At 39.7% G+C, this 21,379-nt stretch overlaps 1 protein-coding gene across 10 annotated transcripts in view; it reads right to left on the bottom strand.

Annotated features, from left to right (window-relative positions):
* The window catches only part of LOC112649994 (zinc finger protein 474-like), a 53,206-nt gene that overhangs the window by 943 nt on the left and 30,884 nt on the right, over positions 1-21,379 (bottom strand). For 3 of the 10 annotated variants that reach the window (XM_025432606.3, XM_025432605.3, XM_049115997.1), the window contains one exon: positions 1,680-1,860. In XM_025432606.3, the coding sequence (XP_025288391.1) occupies positions 1,680-1,860 (181 nt within the window). Of the gene's footprint in view, positions 1-1,679; positions 1,861-4,191; positions 4,280-11,989; positions 12,447-17,982; positions 18,188-21,379 lie in introns of those variants that run through there. The other 7 variants (XM_049115999.1, XM_049116000.1, XM_049115998.1 and 4 more) reach the window with 7 other exon arrangements.

Raw genomic sequence — 21,379 nt, 5'->3', positions numbered from 1 at the left:
GGCCCCCCCTAAGTGTAGCCAGGCACTCAAACATAAATTGCATACTTTTCTTTTTGTCATTTTCACAGCAAATATTTCTTCATTAAAGCCCAGGCATTCTCCTATGACTTCATCCTAATGGTTCACACAAGCATAGCAAACTTTAGATTCCCATCCTGCTACTCCTCAGGTTCTTTATTTCGCTCCACGGGAAATGAACCCCAGTACAACCTCGGACAAACTCAGTATCACTTTCCATTGCAGGATACGATATGTATTTTGAGAGCTTTGAAAATTATCGAAAAAAGAACAGCACGGACTTTCTCCTTACTCATACATGGTAATATGGATTCAAACATTCCACTTTATTGAGTCTCATTGGGGATGATTTTGTAACATGGTTACAAATGTTGGAGTAGGGCTTTGCCTTTGGATCCGGAGGAAGGGTTGTTTGGACTCCATGACCACAGTAAGTCATGGAGTGGAAAATGGGATGGGAATTCTCTCTGCTTCCAGATGAAGGATGCCTTTAGAAACAAAAACAGCACGGGGCCCAGAGCAAAACTGCGGGGAAGTGAGGTTATAAGGCCTCCCATTTCCACTTGTGGGCAATAACAGACTAATGAACCCCCCTTCAAACCAGTTGTTTCTCTCTCCTTTTCTAGACTCATGATCATTATACTCAGGCAGAGAAGCTGATATAGTCAGAAGTGCAGAAAACAGATTTTTGATCCCACAGAGAATTTCTAGGAAGAGAGCTTCAGCAAAGTAAACTTCTTTGTGGGCAAATGCTCTAATTTCTATGGATGGATGTGTTCATCTTGGGCATTTTTTAAGATTTTATTTACATATTCATTAGAGACAGAGAGAAGCAGAGGGAGATGCAGGTTCCCTGTGGGGAGCGTGATGTGGAACTCCATCCTAGGACTCCAGGCTCATGACCTGAGCCAAAGGCAAACACTCAACCACTGAGCCACCCAGGGGCCCCTCATCTTGGGCTCTTTTCCCATCTGAATGATGAGTCCTCCTACTTTTGGCAAGGATTATGAATAGTCAGATTCTAGCAGCCTTTAGAACTTTATCATGACAATCTAGATTCCACTCTAGGTTGTTAGAGAACTCTCTTGGGTCACATCTCTAACAAGGTACTTAGGACTCATTTATACTAAAAGACTTGGAGTACCCTCCAGTTATACAAATCTAGTTACATAAGGAGGATTAATAAATTAGATAATACTTTTCTTAAGACCAAGAATGATTTTCCTTTGAGGGGATCCACTGAGAAAGTGACAATGGTAGAAATAAGATGAGCAAGCCCTAGTTTGCCTGGCAAACATTCTCTGAACTACTTTGTTCTCACCCTAAATGAGCAAGCAAAGGCTCTGTTAGGAGGCCACACTCACAGCAGCTTATGGAGTTTTATTTGCCTTGTGCGGTGCTTTACAAAATATTAGTTGCAAAATTTCAATGATCTGGGCATTGCCTATCGATTTCTGGATTTCTTGTTTCTTTTGTGTTATTGAAAAATATGCCCACATTGGGCTAAATTTCTTAATGGTAACAATGGGAAATAGGTTGCTGATTTCAGTTATTTGAATAACTAAGAAAGGAATATCTGTCCTCTTATAAGTTTAGCGAGAAAAGTCTCCCCTTATACAGTCAAGTTTTTTGTTTTTGTTTTTGTTTTTTCAAAAACTTACCAGTAATGGTCCTGACTTCTGGTTTTTTAGGTTCTGATCTCCTTAACTCTTTAGGTAACAAGTTGTTTTCATTATGCCACTTTTTCAGACATTGTGGTTCATGGATGGCAATAGATTTTGTTCCATATTCACGACCACAAATGTAGCAAACAACTGTTGGTGGACGCCTTATCATTGTTGGCTACAAGTAATATAAAATATCTGTTAGATAAAGTTCAAGTGCAGAAATTATACTTTAAAATTATAATACATTCAAATTAACTAGACAATCACATTAAAAAAATTCCAACCACCAGATAAATTGAACTTTTTTGGCAATTAAGATAATAAACCGTGTCATCTGAGTGATTGGGGTGGGAGTAAGGATGGCTTGGGAGGATAATAGGAAATAAAGAGATCACCAGAATTCTACAAATTGGTACTTTATAAATGTGTTTTAAATGTGTTTTCTCATTTAATAATTATTGATCACTTATTTTCTGGCTATTCTCAACACTGGCAGAGACTACGGAAATAAATCAGGTATCCTTTCAATAAAGTCAGGGTCTAGTATGCCAATATTCCTGAAAAGTAGAGTCCCAAGTGTCATTGGAGAGTTTAGAACTAACACTGTATACCACCTGAACAACTTCCTGTGATTCTAGGCCTTTTTTGATATGGACCAGGCTCCACCCCCAGGCAGGATGGTTAATCAATCGCATCTGGGAGTTGGTTGATAGTAGCCACTTCTCCACCAAGCCATGCTCCAAGAGCCCCCCACCTCCACCCGTCCATCCACAGGAGATGGAAAACAGTGTGAGTGAAGCCTCAGGGATGAAAACCTGAAGGTGAATACAGAGAAAAGCAACTAACATAAAATATTTTTATTAATAATAACAAATAGTTGCCTGGCGATCAGTGTAGCCTTGAGAACTAGAAACAGATGATTCAGCTGCAGCCATGCTATGAACAACCGTGAATGCCATGTTAAGATCTGGGGCAGCCCTGGTGGCCCAGTGGTTTAGTGCCACCATCAGCCAGGGTGTGATCCTGGAGACCAGGGATCAAGTCCCATGTCAGACTCCTGCATAGAGCCTGCTTCTCCCTCTGCCTGTGTCTCTGCCTCTCTCTCTCTCTCTGTCTGTCATGAATAAATAAATAAAATATATTTTTTTAGATCTGGATTTTGTCTTGTAAATGATATGAAACTGTTACATAGGGGACTAACTTATAAATGTACTTCAAAAAATTAGTCTGCTGATAATGTATATCAAGGGCTGTCTTGGCACCATGTCTTGGCACCATATCTATGAGAGCTTGAGCGTCCATGTGGCTCTGGGGTAAGGAAACAGAAAGGCAAGTTGGGGAAGGAGAAAAAATGGATTCTGTTCTGGACCTGTTGCATTTGATAACCTAGTAGAATTCAAACATAGTCCAGCTGAAATAGCAAATAGAGGCCTGCCATTCAGAATTCATGGATTTCAGAGCTATGCACATAAAGAAGATGTTTAAAACCATGAAAATTCCAGAAAAGGAGTATATAGAGAATGTATGAAGGTAAAGTCCTGAAAGCATGTCTACAGTAAAGAGACTGGTCAAGGGAAATCACAGCCTAAAAAGATAAAGGTTCAAGTTCACAATTAAAGAAAAAGGGCATGAAGACAAAAGACTCCACTCAGAATTCTGGACACACTTCTGGTTTCCAGAAATGTGGTGTCAATAGTTCTGTCCAATGGCACACTAAGTAATGGGGAGGTTGAGGAAAGTCACTAGATTTGGTTGCCGACAGATTATATACCAGTAACTTTTGAGAGTTTAGCTCCAATGGCAGATAAGGATAACAACTAAACTGCTAGAAGTTAAGGATTAGGTCAAGGAGAACAGAAATCCACTTTCAAAAAGTTTGCAGAAAGGAAATTTGAGAGGTAGAGTTGAAGAAAGATCCATTTTTGAGGTGCCTCGCTGGTTGACTTGATTAAGCCTCTGACTCTTGGTTTCCACTCAGGCCCTGATCTCAGGGACATGAGATCAAGCCCTGCATCGGGTTCTACACTCACCGGAGATTCTCTCATTCCCCGGTTCCTCTCCCCTGCTCGAGCTCTCTCTCTCTCTCTCTCTCAAATAAATAAATCTTTAAAAAAAGGTCTGTTTTGTTGCTGTTTTAGGGGTAGAAGTGTCTGAGGTAGAGACAGCCTGTTAGGACTCAGAGAAGAGGGATAATAAGTAAGAGAACGAGGTCTCAGAGGAGGTATGAGGAGATGGGATCCCGGGATGTAACTGGAGATGTTAGCCTCCAAGGACATAGAGAAAAAGTGAAAGAGAGATGGATGATCAAGAAGGGAGGCATAAGTGGAGCTCCTACAGGATGAATTTAATCTTCTAAGTATGAGGCAAACCATCTTCAGACAATGAAAAGATTTGGATTCTGGGAATTAGAATAGCAAAAATTACTGAGATTTTTGGAAAAAAAAAATCTGGGATTCTCTTAGCACTGCAGAGAACATGATAGTAACTCAATTAAGGAAAAATACTCACCGAATAATGGGAAGACCCAGTTAAGCTGAGCTGCACAAAACTTCAGTGGAATGAAATGACCTTTTCCAATAAGTGTGTAAGTAGCACTGGGTGGCATGAAAACAGAAACAAATTAAGTTGGTGGTGTGGTTTCCTTTGGGTATATATAAAAAGGGTAAAATGTGTGCATGTTGGAGAGTCAGCCAGCTTTTCACTAAGGCTAATGGGGGTTATACCTGCAGTGGAAAGAGCAAAATCAAAATAAGAAGGAAACACGTTTCTGGTTTCTGCATACCCAAGCATATATGACAAGATTCTAGGTGAGTAAAGCCACTGACACACACTAAGCAAAAATGGAAAGTGGAGTTACTCCTGAGATGATCCAGTTGAAAAAAAAAACGACACATTATTTATTAGAGGGGAAGTGGATGCAGGATGGGTAAAATAAGGTAAAGGGGATTAAGAGGTACTAACTTCCAGTTTTAAAATAAGTCACTGAAATGAGACAGATAGGGAATATGGTCAGTAATATTGTAATAACATTGTGGCAGATGGTAACTATACTTAGTGGGATGAGCATTGGGAATAAACAGAATTGTCAGATCACTGTTTTATACCTGAAACTAATTTAACATATATCAACTCTACTTCAATAATTAAAAAATAATTTTTAAAATATTTTATTTATATATTTACCTAGAGCATGTGAGAGGGGAGAGGGGCAGAGGAAGAGAGAGAGAGAGACTCCAAGCTGAGTGCAGAGCCCAGTTTGGGGCTTGATTTCACAACCCTGACATCATGACCTGAGCTAAAATCAAGAGTCTGATACTTAACTGACTGAGCCTCCCAGGTGCCCTAAAAGAATAATTTTTTCAAAAGCACATTATTTGAAGCAGAATGTTTTTCTTCTCTTATTCTATGCTGAATTATGCCAATAAACCACATTCATCAAAAAATGACTGAATAGGTTTTAGCCTTCTTTTTTATTAGCCATGTAACAGGATCTAATAATGCCTGAAAAGTGACTTTAAAAATATTTGGGGAATTCAAGACCTAAGAGAAAGGCTAAAGCAGAAGCAATAATTTTCAAAACATCCAACAATTTCTTACTGTTTTTTACATGTTCATTTACTCGAAGATTAATTAAATACAGGTTTTTTTTAGTTTAACATGAGAAGCTTGTCTTTCTACTTTGAGAATAATGAATATTAATATTCCATATGAAAAGTATGAGCCAAATCCAGTATTTAACCAAGCATATAAGCAAAATAAATGGCACGGGTCATTAATGAAGACATTCATGTCACAATGTCAGAAGGTTTCTTTTGGAAGGAAAAATTAGAAGAAAGCAGACAGACGCAGAGGCCAGAAGACATGCACAAAATAACTTAAAGGGATGTGGGAGAAAATTAATACCATAAAAAGGCTAAGATGTTCTATATTATATTTTCCAAAGCCTGCTCCATGCTCTATTTGTGGTTGAACTGCAGTTGAACCTGCAACACACTCCATATTCTTAGGTTTTAAAATTTTACTCCTAAGCCTGCTCTAGGGAAGTGCAAGCGAGCAACCCAGACACCAGGAAAGAGAAAAATGCATCCCTGCTGGTCTGAAAGGAGATAAGAGAACCTCTTTATTTTTCATTAGTTTCAGGATTGTCAATCTGAAACTTGCAGAGAGCTGAACGATCTCCATCTCGTGGTTCCTTGCCACGGGTTTGCTCTTCAGCCTCTTTCTCTAGTGTTTTGAGATGGATGTGGGTGTGGGGAAGTTGGAGGGGAAGTAAAAGAGGAGGTGGGTGCCCCAGCGAAAAAGGTAAAAGACCCTTTCTTGGCTAAGGCACTACCGTGACTCGGCACAGCCCCAGCCCAGCAAGGCAGTGCCAGTGAAGCTTTGCCCTGCAGCATGGGGCTGACTACCTGGGGCCTTGCCAGGGCCATGGATTCCAGGAAACTGTAATCAAAAGGAAGGCAAAGAGGAAGCTGATAAGTCTAAAGTTCCTGCAGAGCAAATGGTTAGATCAACAGTTCTCCTGTCAATGTTTCAGATATTCTGGGGTGAGGCATTACTTTTTTTTTAACATCAAAGTATAACATTCTTTAAGAACTTAATCCCCCAATCTACAGAAGGGCTCTTTCAGGTGTGAACTGTTTTATGGGGTGGGGCAGTTAAATGCCCCCTAATAAACTTTTGTTAGGGCTCATCACAAATTTGCTTTTGCTTCCTGATTTCCTGGGAAAGTCTACTGGGGCTGGATCTGGACAGAGGAGGTTGAGCACTTCAGGGAAAGCTTTCAGATGTGTGTATTTCTTTTAACTTGAATCCACTAACTTTCATATGTTTCCAATCATTTTGCTGGCCACTATTGGCATTATCATTTTATTTTCCACGCAGCAGTTTTTTCCTCCTTTTTACTAATGTCTTTTCTCCTTCAGGAACACTTCATGTTTAATCTTCTGGGCCAGGACTGTGCATGGCAAAGGAAAGAGGACATTTAACAACTTTTCTCCTAGTCAGTGCCATGACCAGTCATCCACCTACTCACTTTTACAACTGAAAATAAGTAACTGTCGCAACAAGTATTGGAGAGGATGCGGAGAAGGGGGAACCCTCGTACACTGTTGGTGGGAATGCAAACTGGTGTAGCCACTCTGCAAAAGAGTATGGAGGTTCCTCAAAAAAGTTAAAAACAGAACTATTCTATGATCCATGAATCACACTACTGGGTGTTTTACCCAAAGAACACAAAAACACTAATTCAAAGGGATACATGCACCCCATGTTTATAGCATCATTTTCTACAATAGCCAAACTATGGAAGCAGCCCAGGGGCCCACTGATAAATAAATGGATAAAGATGTGGCACATGTATACAGTGGAATATTATTCAGCCATAAAAAGAATGAAATCTTGCCACCTGCAAGTGTGTGGATGGAGCTAGAGAGTATAATAGTGAAGTAAGGCAGTCAGAGAAAGGCAAATACCATATGATTTCACTCATAAGTGAAATTTAAGAAAAACAAAAGAACATGAGAAAAAAGAGAGAGAGAGAAACCAAGAAATAGACTCTTAAGCCTAAAGAACACAATGATGGTGGCCAGAGGGGAAATGGTTAGTGGGGTGGGTGAAAGAGGTGTTGGGGATTAAGGAGGGCACTTGCTGTGATGAGCACCAGGTGACTTACGGGAGTGCTGAATCACTATAATGTGCACTTGAAACTAATGTAACACCATATGTTAGCTATACTGGAATTAAAATAAAATAAAATAAAAAAATAAAAAAATAAAAATAGCTGTGTAATATCACCATCTAAGCAATGGCAGCAGAATAAGGACCAAAAAAGAGAATGTTTCAGTATTAACCAAGGAATTGATAGAAGAATGGAAATGGTTCCAGTAATCCTAGAGTAGGATATCTATTTTAATAGCCTCAGTGACCTTCCTGACAGCTCAGGCTAAAAGGTAACCCCAGTGAACTGTACAACTCGGTTGCCATAGAGCTTATAGAAGGAAGTGTAACAGCTGGTTGAAGGGGAAAAATATTCCTAACATTCAGTGTTATTGTACAAACCTTCATGAAAGAGACACTGAAAAGTGAAATCCAAGTCATTACTAGCAATTTTACAAAAGGTCAAAAACTCTACATTAGATCATTTCTTCTATTAATCCTACAACAAAAACTAAGTAACAATAATGTGAAATTATATTTGTATGATATTATTCTTAGGAGGTTAGGGGAGCATAATCCAGCAATGTAACTTTTCTGATTTACATTTACTCCATGTAAATATGGAGTTTACATACTAGTTTATACACGGAAACTCTGCCCCACAGCCATAAAAATTTATATTTAACAGTGCAACATATAATTTAATCATTTGATTTGACAGGGTGTTTTGTTTTGTTTTCTTCTAAACACAAATAACTACCTGGTTTTCATATACATATATAATATATATTTTTATGTATATAGATATTCAACAATCTGTACAGGTTCTAAACATAAAGGGTCAATAGACCCTTTGAAGATCTAAATGAGTTATATGAACATCTTTCCAGAAAAATGCACATGTATATGGATATGATTTTGACTGATTGGTGGACTCCCTAGAGCCCACTCATTAACCCCTGGAAGTGAGCTGTTGGACCTTTACTTAGATCAAACTTTTTCCCCCAAATAGGTGCTTCTTTGTGTAAGGAACTCTTTGGCACCATTTAAATGCCTCAAAAAAGTGCTGAGTTGGAGCAAGAACATATGAAACACCACTTTTGGCTTTAGGGTGATCTTAAGTCCTACTTTGCCTAAACTAGTCCCCATGATACCTGTTGTCTTGACAAGTATTAATAGCTCCTTCTTGCATTTTTTAAGGTGTCTCCCTTTGATGAACAAATTCTGTGATCACTCTATTTCTGATCCCCTTTGGATACATTATTTAAAAAATAGAAGCAATGCAGAGATGAAACAATCAGACAAGCTCAGAAATCCTGAAGCTTTGACTCTAAGACTAGCAATAGATCGAGTTAAGCTTAGAACTAAAGCAAAATGACCCTAGAAATTGGGAGTTTGAGAAAAGAATTTTTAAAAAAAAAGGACATCTAAAAATTGACATCTTGACATCTAAAAATACTCTATCAAAATTTGGCAAAGGAAGGTGAGGGACAAAGATGTTAATGTTACTAAATTCTTTAGTGTCATGATAAACTGTCACTTAGAACTGTGTAAAATTAAAATCTGGAGCTACATTTTTTTCCCCCAAATCTGGTAACTTATCTTTGTTTCTTAACTGTAGTGGGCCCTCTAAAAACAAATATTCTGTAGTGAAGAAATAATTTTCTTTTTTTTAATTTTTTTTTTTATGATAGTCATACAGAGAGAGAGAGAGAGAGAGAGAGGCAGAGACATAGGCAGAGGGAGAAGCAGGCTCCATGCACCGGGAGCCCGACGTGGGATTCGATCCCGGGTCTCCAGGATCACGCCCTGGGCCAAAGGCAGGCGCCAAACTGCTGCGCCACCCAGGGATCCCCAAGAAATAATTTTCTAAAGTTCAGGAATACTATCACCTTGTCTTTCGTTTCTTTTTGTCAAATTAAAGTAAAATTAAATATCTCTGTTTTTGCCTCTATGATATCTGTATTAATAATTTGGATATGACAAACTTGCTCCTATGAAAACATCTGCATGCCTATTTATTTATATATGTTCATGCACAGGGAGAGAGATGTTTGGAGTGATAGCCACTTAAGTCAAATTGAAAGGATCTTGGAGTAATTTTTATGCTGATCATTGTACTTTCCTAACGGCTTGAATTTTTATAATAAAAATTCAATTGTGTCATTTTTATAAGAATAAAGAAAATATAAACTCCAGGGTTAAAAGTTAGGTTGGGATTAGGTAATCAGAACAGATCAGTCCTAAAAGGAAAAATCGTGGAGCCCAAATTACTTTCTGAACATTCCTTAAATAACTGATAAAAGATGATAATCATGTCTGTGTATATAATCCAATCTAGAATTGTTATCAATTAGTAATTGGAACTAGAATTAATGTTTCAATGAATAGTTTTGCACAGCATAAAATAAAACTATAATGTAAAATGAAAATATTTACAGTATCTTAAATTACATTGTTCCACGAGTACCATTTTATTTTGTCAACTGTTTATACTTGAATATACATCATCCACATGCTTACATAGTGAAACTTAATTGAGGCCCTACAATTCCACCCTGTTACTTTAAAAAGTGATAAAAAAAAGACCTGGAAAAAAAAAATCCCTGAAGACAGAATTTAGCATGAATTTGTTTCCACCTAAGATAATCAAAACACAACTCTTTCAGGTATTTTAATTTTGTTCAGCTCATTTGTCTGGCTTGGCTGCATTAGCCAAAATATGATTTCAGAAGTAACTAAATGAAGCCATATCATATTAGCCACCTTATGCTGAGAAGTGGCAGCCAAAGGGATAATCTGGGGGGATGGATGGATTGAATCATCCCCTGGTACTGTGTTGCCCATTTGTGGCTAGACTGACAAATCAACATATAATTTTCAGCCTCCCAGCTGCCCCCTTCTTTTCTCTACACTTGACTATGTTTGGTGCAGACTTAGCTTGTCTGATGTGGTACCCGGAATTTCTGTGGTTCTCTGTAGCTACAGAACAAAGGCCAAACGCTTCATGCTGACTTCATTCACGCCAACCTTAGCCCCACGAAGCAGGTCTATTAGCCACACCAAATTCGGCCCCAGACTCCAAGCTAGAGCCCACAGTCCTCAAGTTTTATTGCCCTCGTGACTTTATTCTTCTGCTCTTTCCAGCATAACTGTTTAAATTGAGGACAGCATCTTCCCCATATTGGAGGTCATGCGGAATGCCAAGCTTAGCTTTCCTTGGTAAGGGAGACTAGTGTATCAACTACTCATTCATTTAGAAGGCAAAATGTGTAAGTGCTGTGATAAACGGAGCCTACAGTGGGAAGGAAGGAAGGGTTTTAACCAGAAGCCAGTATAATGGACTGCTGCACAGGTGGAAATGCACTTGACCTGTTCAACAATTACTGTAGTAAGTTAACATGAAAATGTTAAAGGAGGTCGTGAAGGCGTGAGAGAAAGCATGTGAGAGCAAGGAAGTAGTGTGTTCAAAATAAGTGGTCAGTCCTTGAGAACACACTCAAAGGTAGGCGCCTCTTCCAGGTGTCCTGCCACCTTCCTGCCTTGGTCCTGACCCCAGACTCCACTTTCTTGCCATTAGAAGCTAGCCAGACATGAGGCACTAGGGAGCGGTTTGACTTAACATTCTGGCAGCCAGTATTTTCTCTGCGGACAGAACTGCATCAGCCACAGCTCCACAGCTAAGGTGCTGTGTTGTTGGCCGAGGGGTGGGGTGGGGGGCAGACAGAGAGAGGGCAATGAAAAAAGTAATGAAAAGTGTCATGATTGTACTGAGATCTGAGCATAAGGATGAGGACCTCATACCTTTGAGATAGAATCAGATGAAGGAATGAATGGGTCACATGGGACACTTCATAATTCTCGTATATTAAAACCTCTGGATTTCTTTCTTGTTGAAGAAATGCAGACTGGTTCTGCCTGCCCTGAAGTAGACAGCACTCTTAAGTGATAAGAAAAACAGTGACACAAGTGGGAAGATCCGTGGATAGACAAAGTATAACCCTACCATTCCACGGGCGATCACTCAGCAATAAGAAAAGTGCTATTGCCACTTGCACCAACATGGATAACACTCAGAGCCTAGTTATGCTGAAAGAAGTCAAATGCAAAATAATACACTACCACCTGATTCCAGGGATAGAAAATCCACACTAAGCTCTAGTGCTTAAAAATCAAATCAGGGGTTGCCTGGACGTGGAAGCAGAATAAAGGTCATAAGGACTCTTCAGGGTGATGAAAACATTCCATATCTTGATTATGGTGGTGCTGTAGCAGGTACATAAAACTGTCAAGACTCACTGAATTGCACATGTTTAATGAGTGCAGTTTATTGTTTGTGTATCATTTCCCAATAAAGCTGGTTAAAAAGCATTCATTCAGACCTAGTTTAGGGGAGTATTTTGCATTGCTGTGCTCATGGACTGCGGTCAGTTCCAAGTCAGAAGCACACACTGTCAGAGGAAATTGCAGAACCAAATGATGTATCTTAGAGTGACTTTTGCCGGGCACTAGAGACTATTGTTAAGTCAATGTAGATTTGAAACCCTTTAACTTGTCTCCCAAGAAATTCTTGAAAACAGAAAAAAAAAAAATGAAAAAAGAACTAGAGAGAATAGAAAATGTTTTATTGAGATTTTTTTCCCCAGGACATCAAAATTTCTGCCCGAGACAATGCACCAGGAGCAACCTCACTCACATACAATTTCATTCAGAAAAGCCCAATTCTAGATTGTCAAGCCCAGCCCTGGGGCAGAGATGAATAATTTGAAAGTAGGGCTATCCCTCCATGCCCATGTGCATGGCATCTGGTCTGTTTGTAACATCGCTTGCACCAGTTTCTCATCTTCCAGTAAAGGGAACTTCAAAGTCTTTTAATATATATGTATGTGTGTGTGTGTGTGTGTGAGTGTGTGCACAAAAGACAGAGGTCAGGTCAGTCACTTTACTCAGGTGATGTCAGGGATATCCAAAGTCTTCCTTTGCTTCATACTATCCATTCCTCTACATTTTCGCTGGCCTTGTCCTTGACTTCCTCCAGCCTATGGTTATCATCTCTTGGCTCAGTTCCCTCAGGAGGAGAGAGAGAGAGTTCTGAGAGCTTTGGTTCTGGAAAGCCACAAGTACAATTAGCTATGTGTTACCAGAGAGCAGAGGAAGCCTCCCAGGTTTGCGCACTGGGAGGCAGTAGTTTGCTGGGTTTCTTTGCTGTCATGGAAACAGTTGGCCTGTTCCTTTTGAGGAGGTCATTTCAATGGTGTTGTGTCAAAGCAACCACATCAAAACATAAGGGATGTCATTTTATTACCAAATATGTATGTAAATTAAATGCCTGCCTGTTTCTTCCAAAGAACATGCTTTGCATATAACTTGGAAATGAAACCAAAAATACAGTTTAATTTTTCCTTTTTTTTTTTAAAGTTGTACCATAATATCCTTGCATTAAAACAACCATATGTCCTGTGTTCATTTGGGGACATTCATTAATCTAAGAGTCAAAGAGGACTCAAGGAACCCAGAGCTAAGAACATCCTGAAAAAGAAACCGTCTCCTTTGGTGTAAACCATGACCTTGATGAGTACATAAGAGAAAGGTGCCCCGCCTTAAGACAGTTTTCAAACCAGCTGGTTGCAATCATTAGTCTGTAATGACACAAGTCACAAGATACAAAATTAAAAGGCGATGGTGATGGGAGGGATACACATGACAATCCTTTCCGTCTCAGGACTCAGCCTCCTAATATTCTTATGTATGTTGACATGTACTTTGTTTCTGGGAGTGTGACTGGTAATGACCACAGTATGGTCAGTCTGTAAATATCTGGGTTAAATGAGATTTTTTTCAACTTCACAAAAGCCAGTAAAGCAATGAGGTTCTAAATATTGATACTGAAGTTGCACACTGAGCAGAAAGAACCCAGAGACACCTCCTAAAAGCATAGCTCAGGATTTTGGAAGGTTGAGACCTACACTAAGTGGAAATGCATCTGGAGGAATGGGTTGTCTATCAGGAGGTGACTCAGTGTAGTCCAGATAGGAAGAATCTTCTGGTTACAGGCACCCTGCTAGGTACAGAACCAGCAGCTTGTCCTAACAGTTGGGATAACCGTACTTACTTCCCCACCTTTATTTAGAAAATGGTTTTTCCCAAGCTCTTTTTCTGTGACAGTAGGTCAGGTGGACAGATCCCTATGTGGCATGCACAGAGCCCACTGCATGTGAAGTTAGTCAAGAAGCAGGGACAGGGTGACAAAGGGGCCCGCTGAGTGGAGGAAGCATTTCTTAACCTCTCCACCCACTAACATGTTGGAACTCAGAGTATAAGTTCTGAAAACCACTTTCCAGATTGTGGGATCTTTCTAGGATCCTGCACTTTTTGTGGCCCTGTAAAATTCTTAGAAGGTTAGACGCCTGAATGTTTGACCCACAAGAATAGCCTCATTGTCCCCAGGACTCCCACGGAGTCCAAATGGCAGTTGGCAGCTGGGGTGAGTTACTCTGTGCTCAGGCATGAAGTGTGCATGCCAGAGGTCCCTGCACACAGCTGTCACACGACTATGTGCATCCCTTCACAGGTCCCTTACAACTCAGGCTGTCCCCTTCACAGCTTCTCACCCAGGATTCCCCCCATAACTACCTCCCCTCTGCTTCATACTCTGGATCTCAGATTGTAACCTGATGGACCAATGACAATTTCAGCCAATGGGCAGGCATGTTTTATTTGATGGGCACACAGTGTTCTTAAAAGCTTTAAATGTGCTATCTTTAGGTAGGACTTCTTTTCCAGAATACCATAGGCTCTACTACACTCTATTGCCCTACATGCAGCCTACCCAAACCCGGAAAGCACTTGCGCCTGTGGTCCTGAGTAGCTATTGCTCCAATACAAGGCATTTGCCTTATATCTCATTTCTAAGAAAGGAGCTGAACTTATGGTTAATTGGCATGAATGTGCCAATGGCCGAGGGGGGTTTGTTTTCAATCTAGGAAATCTTTACATTGTTGCTGGGATGTCCTACAGAGTCAGTGCATTGAGTCAAAGGACTGAATCTCAGGCTGTGGAATTCAAAATTCACCAGGTAGCAGGGGAGATGTTTAGAGAAGAGGGCATACAATGAAAATTAACAGATTGTCCCAGTGAGAATCCCCTGCTTTCTTTGAATTTAGCACTGAGGCAGTTCTGATGGAACTCAACAGGAGTCTTGAAGCCCATCCATAGGTCTAGAGAAGTTTCTACTTTAGTGGCTGAAAATGGTTTCCAAGACCGCCTAGCAATCGTGTGCACAGTAATGGTGCAAACCCATAAGATGCCTGCTTGCTGGAGGATGTTTTGCTTCCCCCACTCCTGATCGCTGGCTGTCAAAAACAGGGCCTGTCCTGCCAGAGGCTGAGGGACTGTGCAGCTCTTTGGATGGGTGTCATACCATTGACAGCGTTCCTCTTTCTGCATGACAAAATTAAACAGAAAGAAGTTGGGCCCTCACTGCTGTTTTAGATTTTCCACACTCCTGATTCCTTCCATTAGGGCCAAATAATTGAAATGTCTGTGGTAAGTGCACAAGGCATATCAGAGAAGGCAGAAAGTTTGGATGGAGAAATAAAAGGAAAAGTTTTTCTCCTCCATACTTGTGGGAAAAAGAATAAAATCTCTTTTAGAAATTCTTGTGAACATTCCAATATTGAGAATATCTGACCAAGTAGCAGTTAATAATTACCCAGCACTTTCTAAGTGCCAGGCCTTGTACTAAGCACTTAACAGGCTTTAATGCCAATAATTCACTTTATAATCCTCCGGGGGGGACTCAGTGCCCCATTTTACAAATCAGAACATAAGGCACAGAGTAGTGAGTCATTAGTAAAACTTGTTTTCACTCAGACTGTAGCTCTTCCTCCCCTGCCCCTGCGAAGGAGCTGACGAGGGATGATTTGTCAGATACCATCCCGGGTACTATATGGGAGATCTTTCGTTCAGCCTTTCACAGTGGGTACACTGAAGCTTGGAAATTTTAGTAGTTTAGTAGTTTAGTAGTCAAAGACCTGTGACGTCACTGTTCCTCTATTATCTGATCCCAGGTCTGTCTGATGTTTCTAGAAACAAGGCGGAGGTAAGGTCACCAAAGGTTATTAGAGTATCATTTTCGGTCTTATTTGTCCACAGAGTCAGCCACTGGGTGGGATTTGAGAGAAACCAGCAACACTCCTACGTCTGTTCTCTTGACTACCTTGAATGTTCATTCCTTTGGGGTGAACACTGTCCTCCCCCCAGATCCTCTTTCCAAAAGCAAATAGTCCTATGAAAGATTTTCCTGTGAAGTATTTTATAGAATTCTCCCAGCCCCTTTCCAACAATATAGAGAGGTGGGATTGGCAGGGACAGACAGGGTGCAGAAAGGCCTAAAAAGGAGAACAAGATCAAAATATGAGACCGGGTCACCGGAGACTCATTTCCCAAAGTCAGAATTTTGCCTGCAGCCATTTAGAGCATAATTTCAACAAACTTGACTGAGAATGAATGTGTATAATTAAGTTTCCATTCCCTCAGGCATGTCATACACATACCGACAAATTATAAATAGCATTTTAATATATAGGAGTAACGGCACAGCTCAATCTCAAACCTCAACAATTGTAGTTTGATTGTCTGGAAACTACCAGTATTTCACATTTACTTCTAGAGTTTTCAAACAATTCTGCCCAAATGTCACATCTGGAAGGATCGTTGTTTGAAATTGAATTGTTTTTGGAAATCACTGGATGCCACGTTAAGGAATTTTCTGACCCAGCCTGTATATTGGCCAACTATTAGAGTCTGTTACTTATGATGTAGAGTTTTGTTTTGCGGCTTTGAATGATAAGAAAGACTCAGACAATCATTTGGAAATGCTGCTAATATTCAAGTATCTTCACATACCTGATTTTTAAAAACTAGCTACTTAGTATTTGGATTATATGCTTGGCATTTGAATTATTGAATTGCTCATCCTGAGATACAAGGCTGAAAAATGTAAGTTAAAGAATAAATTCCACATTGGTTTCTGCTCCCAAAAGGAATATAATTTCTTAGCTGAGGTCGTTCCCCCCACCCCCTTTTTCTCACATTTGAGATAAATATTCTTTTGCCCCCAATGTTTTGAAGGAGATTGGTTGGAAGGTGAGACTTGCCAAATTATTGTTAAGAATTACTTTCCTTGAAGAAAATGGTGGGAGGATGTCCCTGGTGTTTTGTTCTGGGCTTCTCTGTTTGGCATAATGCCTGACCTCGTGGCCATCAGATGACTTTCAGGTCACAGGTAAAATGAAACATCAAGGTAGAGCAAGAGAGGAAAAACTTACAAACTGAGAAAACCACTTAGTTTTTCCAGCTTTTATAGTTGGAGAGAAAAAAAAAAAAGCATAGCTTAGATACTCTCCGACCTAAAACTTGGAATTTATGCTATTTCCAATGCTTGATTTGTCTCCAATTTATATGCTAAAGGGCCCCCCAGCTCAGAGGAGAGGCCAAAGAAGAATATTAGAATATTGATATATTGAAATATTGCAAACTTACTGAGTTCCTGGGTATATTAGACCCTTCTTCAATTTCTAGTACATTTCTTCCTTGTATGACAACCTCAAAGAGTTAACATTTTTTTAAAGATTATTTATTTGAGAGAGTGAAAGTGAGAGAGATCACAGAGGAAGAGGGGAAAGCAGCCTCCCAGCTGAGCAGAGAGCCTGATGTGGGACTTGATTCCAGGACCCCAGGATCATTACCTGAGCTAAAGGCAGACGCTTAACCTACTGAGACACCCAGGTGGTCTGAGGTAAAAATTTGAAAGGGAAGTATATGTAAGAAGGAAATGAATTATGTAATATAAAAGGAAAGCAAGAGACAGAGTCCTAAGTCAGACCTTCTTGAAGCTCTATATAGGTTGAACTTCTATTCACAGGTTGTGTTGCCTTTGGTGAAGTTCTAAGAATCTTGGGGGAGATATTAGTTGTTGACCTTGGAATTTGGATTTCTGAGAACTGGGTACATCCATTCAGTCATTACTCAAAGATTTACTAAGTTTTTGCAGCTAGAAAACATGGATGTCTGCTTGGGGCTGGAAGCAGGGAGGGGGAGGGACAGGGAGAAACAAGAACATGAAGACAAATGAAATTATTTAAGCTGAATTAATAATTCTTTGAGACTGTGGCATCTTGTAGCTTTGTTCATTTTAGGCCTGAATAATATTGGAATTTATTATATGTGATACTCTCCTCTCACAAAAGTTATAGTCAGTATATCTGTTTCTATAGGAGCAGAAAGCCACATATTGGAGCACCAGTGCAATGACTATCTAATATTGCTTTGGTCTTGGGACTCTGGAGGAGGTAACTCTGTCATGTTCTCTCCTATCACATATACAATTGCGATTTGAAGCTGATTTAAAAAAAATAATTATGTTAAGCTGTCATTTGTACAGAGGAGCATTACTCTTCACGTTTTCATATTAGGAAGTGATACATCAATTTCACTGGTGATGCAGTTGCTCTAAAATTTGTAACTACTCCCCCCCCCCCACACACACTACACACATAGTCCACACAGGCAATATACACGCACAAATGCCTTTGGGCTGGCTTCTAGAACCAAGAATGCAGAAGAGAACTGGTGTGGTTACCTTACAGTTGTGCTTGGTACACCTGAGAGCCATGGGATCCAAGCATGCTTCCCTGATATGCAGGCATGGTTGGCATCAAGGAAAGATGAAGACATGGCACACAGAGCTGGACATTAGTAGTTCAAATGTCAGCATCATCAGGGGGCAGTTTGTGAGGTCAATACTGGTCTCATGACATCAACACAGCTGAGGTGAATTGGGGCCACTGAAAGGGATTATAAAAGTGAGAACCCCCAGAAGGATCCCACTGAATGTTCCATCTACCATCTCCAAAGACTTCCAAGCCAGTCTTGCGTTTGGGAATCATAGAGGCAAATGGTTCCAGGAGCTTTAATCTTGATTTGTGTCTTGATGAAGACACAAATGACCAAGTAGACTCTTAAAAATAACTTTTTCTCCCTATGTCTCTCTTTTCTATCAGATAGGCTTGATAAGCTTGACTGGCATTTCATTAAGAACATATGAGGTATAAGTAAACAGATCAAAGTTGGCTCATCTTCCCATTAGCAGCCTAAAACTTGCCTTATCTGCATGCAACCTCCTCTGGACATTGTGCAGGTATGAAATCCCGCCCTCCCGGTGTGCTAGGATCCCACCCACTGCTGTGTGTTTCTTCTCCAGGCTTCACACTTTGCCCTATGACCTCTCCTGTTTCTTCAACCTCCCTCTCTCCACTGAATCAGGATTCTAAACATTCACATATGATCTGGAGGTTCCCATCTTCTAAAGAAGCCTCTCTTAACCCAACATCTCTATTTCTAACTTACTCATTATTTCTCTCCTGGTCTTCAAAGCCAAACTTCTCAAAACACATCCTACTGTTATTGGTTCTAGGTAGTTTCACCATAAGTATTTTTTGCAAGCATATTTTTTTTTTGCTGCATAACTAATTGGCTGTAAGACAATTTTGCCATAAGAAATAAAATAATGAAAAACAAAAGAGGAAACAGTAAAATGGACATAATGAAACATAAAAAGTAATAAAATTATTCATTTCTTCCTTCATTAAAAAAGGTATCAGTTTTCCAAATACAAGGATGCATATTTGAAACTGAGCATTGCATTGTGAAAGTCTTCTATACTGTTCATTCTTGGTATATTGTCACATAGTCTGTCTATAGATGTTCCAAAGTTCTATGGGAAACATGGAAGAAATGCTAACACTCTGATGCATTTGTTGCTGGGCTTTGTTATTATTGTCACTGATACATTATCATTTTCTGGTATGGTATAACGCACAGTCTGGCTTCACACTCTCTTCTTTCTATCAAGTCTACATATGGTGTTGTTATTCACTATTTTAAGATCACCACATCTATTCGTCACCGTACAGAGTTTTATGAGGGCTAGGTAAGATTTATGTAATATAAAAATTGGAACTTTGTCAAGGAAGAAATGAAACCAAACTATTAACCAGTTATTTTGTCTTTTACAGCCAATTAGTTATGTAGTAAGAACGTGCAGCAAAATGCTTGGGGCAAAGATGTCTGTGGCAAAGATGCTTATGGCAGAAATACTGGACATGATTTTCATCATCCACACACTCCGGAACCGCCAACACTACACGGAATGTGTCCTTTCCAAGGTTATGAGACTCAATCCACATTGACAAGTTGAATAGGTATTTTTTTACCTTTATCCTACTCCACCTCCCAGTATCCCACACTGCTTTCTACTCTCTTGTGTGTGACATTTTCTGCAGTGTTTCCAGGCTCTCATTCTCCAGCTCCTCCTCCTCTAACCACTAAATCATGTAATGCCTTAGGGCTCAGCCTGTGTCTCCTTTTCCAACCCAGTACTCATTCTGATGACTTTACGTATATATTAATAATGCACAAATATATGTCCCAGTCCAATCTTCTCTTTTGAGACCCAGACTTATATATTCAGCCTGACTTAACCACTTAGATATCTCGCCAGCACTTTGAATTTGCTGTGTGTATGAAGGAACTACTGGTCTTAACCTCCAAGATCCTCCTCTGTCTCCAGTCTTGCCATCTTAGAAAATGACACCAGAGCACTTGTTCGAGCTAGAAGTCTGAGAGTCATGCTCATCCTCTCCTCACACCTTCACATCCCAACTACCACCAAATTCTGTCCAATATTCCTCATCTCTGTCTTCGCTACCAACATCCTTGGCCAAGCTTTCATCTGCTTTCAGCTGGGTCCCCGCAAGAATCACACAACTGATAACCTACATCCACTGGGCAGCTTCAGGGACTATGCTGTTTCTACAGCCACATCTTGTGTGCCTGTCACCCCCTTCATCAGGCTCTGACTAACCTATCTTTGGCCAGAATGTCTCTTCCTCTTACCATTCCCTTCTCACCACATCTTTACTCTTGGCAAATTCTTTCTTACCCATCACATCTCAGCTGAAATGTCACTTTCTTCCAGAGGTTTTCTCTAACTAAGATCCTGAATGTCAGCCTCCCATCATTAGACACTATCATATCACAATTTGGAATTCTATATTTATTTATATTTCCTATTTCCTCCATAAGAATAAAAACTCCATAAGATCAGGAAGTGTATCTTCTTTATGACTCTATATATAGTACTCAGTCCAATACCTAACAATAAATATTTGCTGAATAAATACACTTCTGTCCTCTGTCTTCTTAACACTTATACTCTTTTTGTATCCCACACATGCCATGTCTCTTAGACTTGAAATGATAGGGTCTTTGGAATTAGATCTGATTCTGACACCCACTACCAAACTCACTATGTTGTTTAACCTCAATCTCCCCAGATAGAAAGTGGGAAAATTTTATCTGTTATGGTAATATTATGGAATATTAAAAGGAGATCATGCACATATAGTGCTGATCATAAGGGAACTCAACAACAAAAAAAATCAGTTTCCTTTCTTCTATGCCTTCTTATAAACTCTAAATACTTTTGACCCCATAGATACAAATGTGCAAACACACTTGAAAAGGTGAGAATATGCATCCTTCCCTTCTGAGTCTTTCTGATGGTGACACGCCCATTGAGAGTTTTGCCTTTAGAGAATAAGTTACTTAGCCACAGAACACCATTAACAATGTTAAAGCAAATATATAGCTGTCGATCTAAATAACTGCAGTGTGTATTATATGGGCACTTTCTCAAATATATTTGGAGGTAACAGGAGATTTTTGACAGCATACAGACCATACTTTAAAAGAAAACAGCAGATGGCAGCACCAGATGCTAGAGATGTGTCTGGTGGGATTTTTTAGCTCAAATCTAAACATCTAGGATGCCAAAGGTAACTTAAAACTAGATTCAGAGAGAATCATTTATAAAAAAAAAAAAAAAAAAGATAATTTCCCTAAATAAAAACATGCCTGCTTTGTAATATAGTATGGGATTTTTAGGAACAATGTTTCACATGGTATAAGCAAAATTC

This window comes from Canis lupus, chromosome 11, assembly GCF_003254725.2.
Source record: "Canis lupus dingo isolate Sandy chromosome 11, ASM325472v2, whole genome shotgun sequence".
Taxonomy (NCBI): domain Eukaryota; kingdom Metazoa; phylum Chordata; class Mammalia; order Carnivora; family Canidae; genus Canis; species Canis lupus.
Note: the sequence above shows the minus strand (reverse complement) of the source record. Positions and strands in the feature narration are given on the sequence as shown.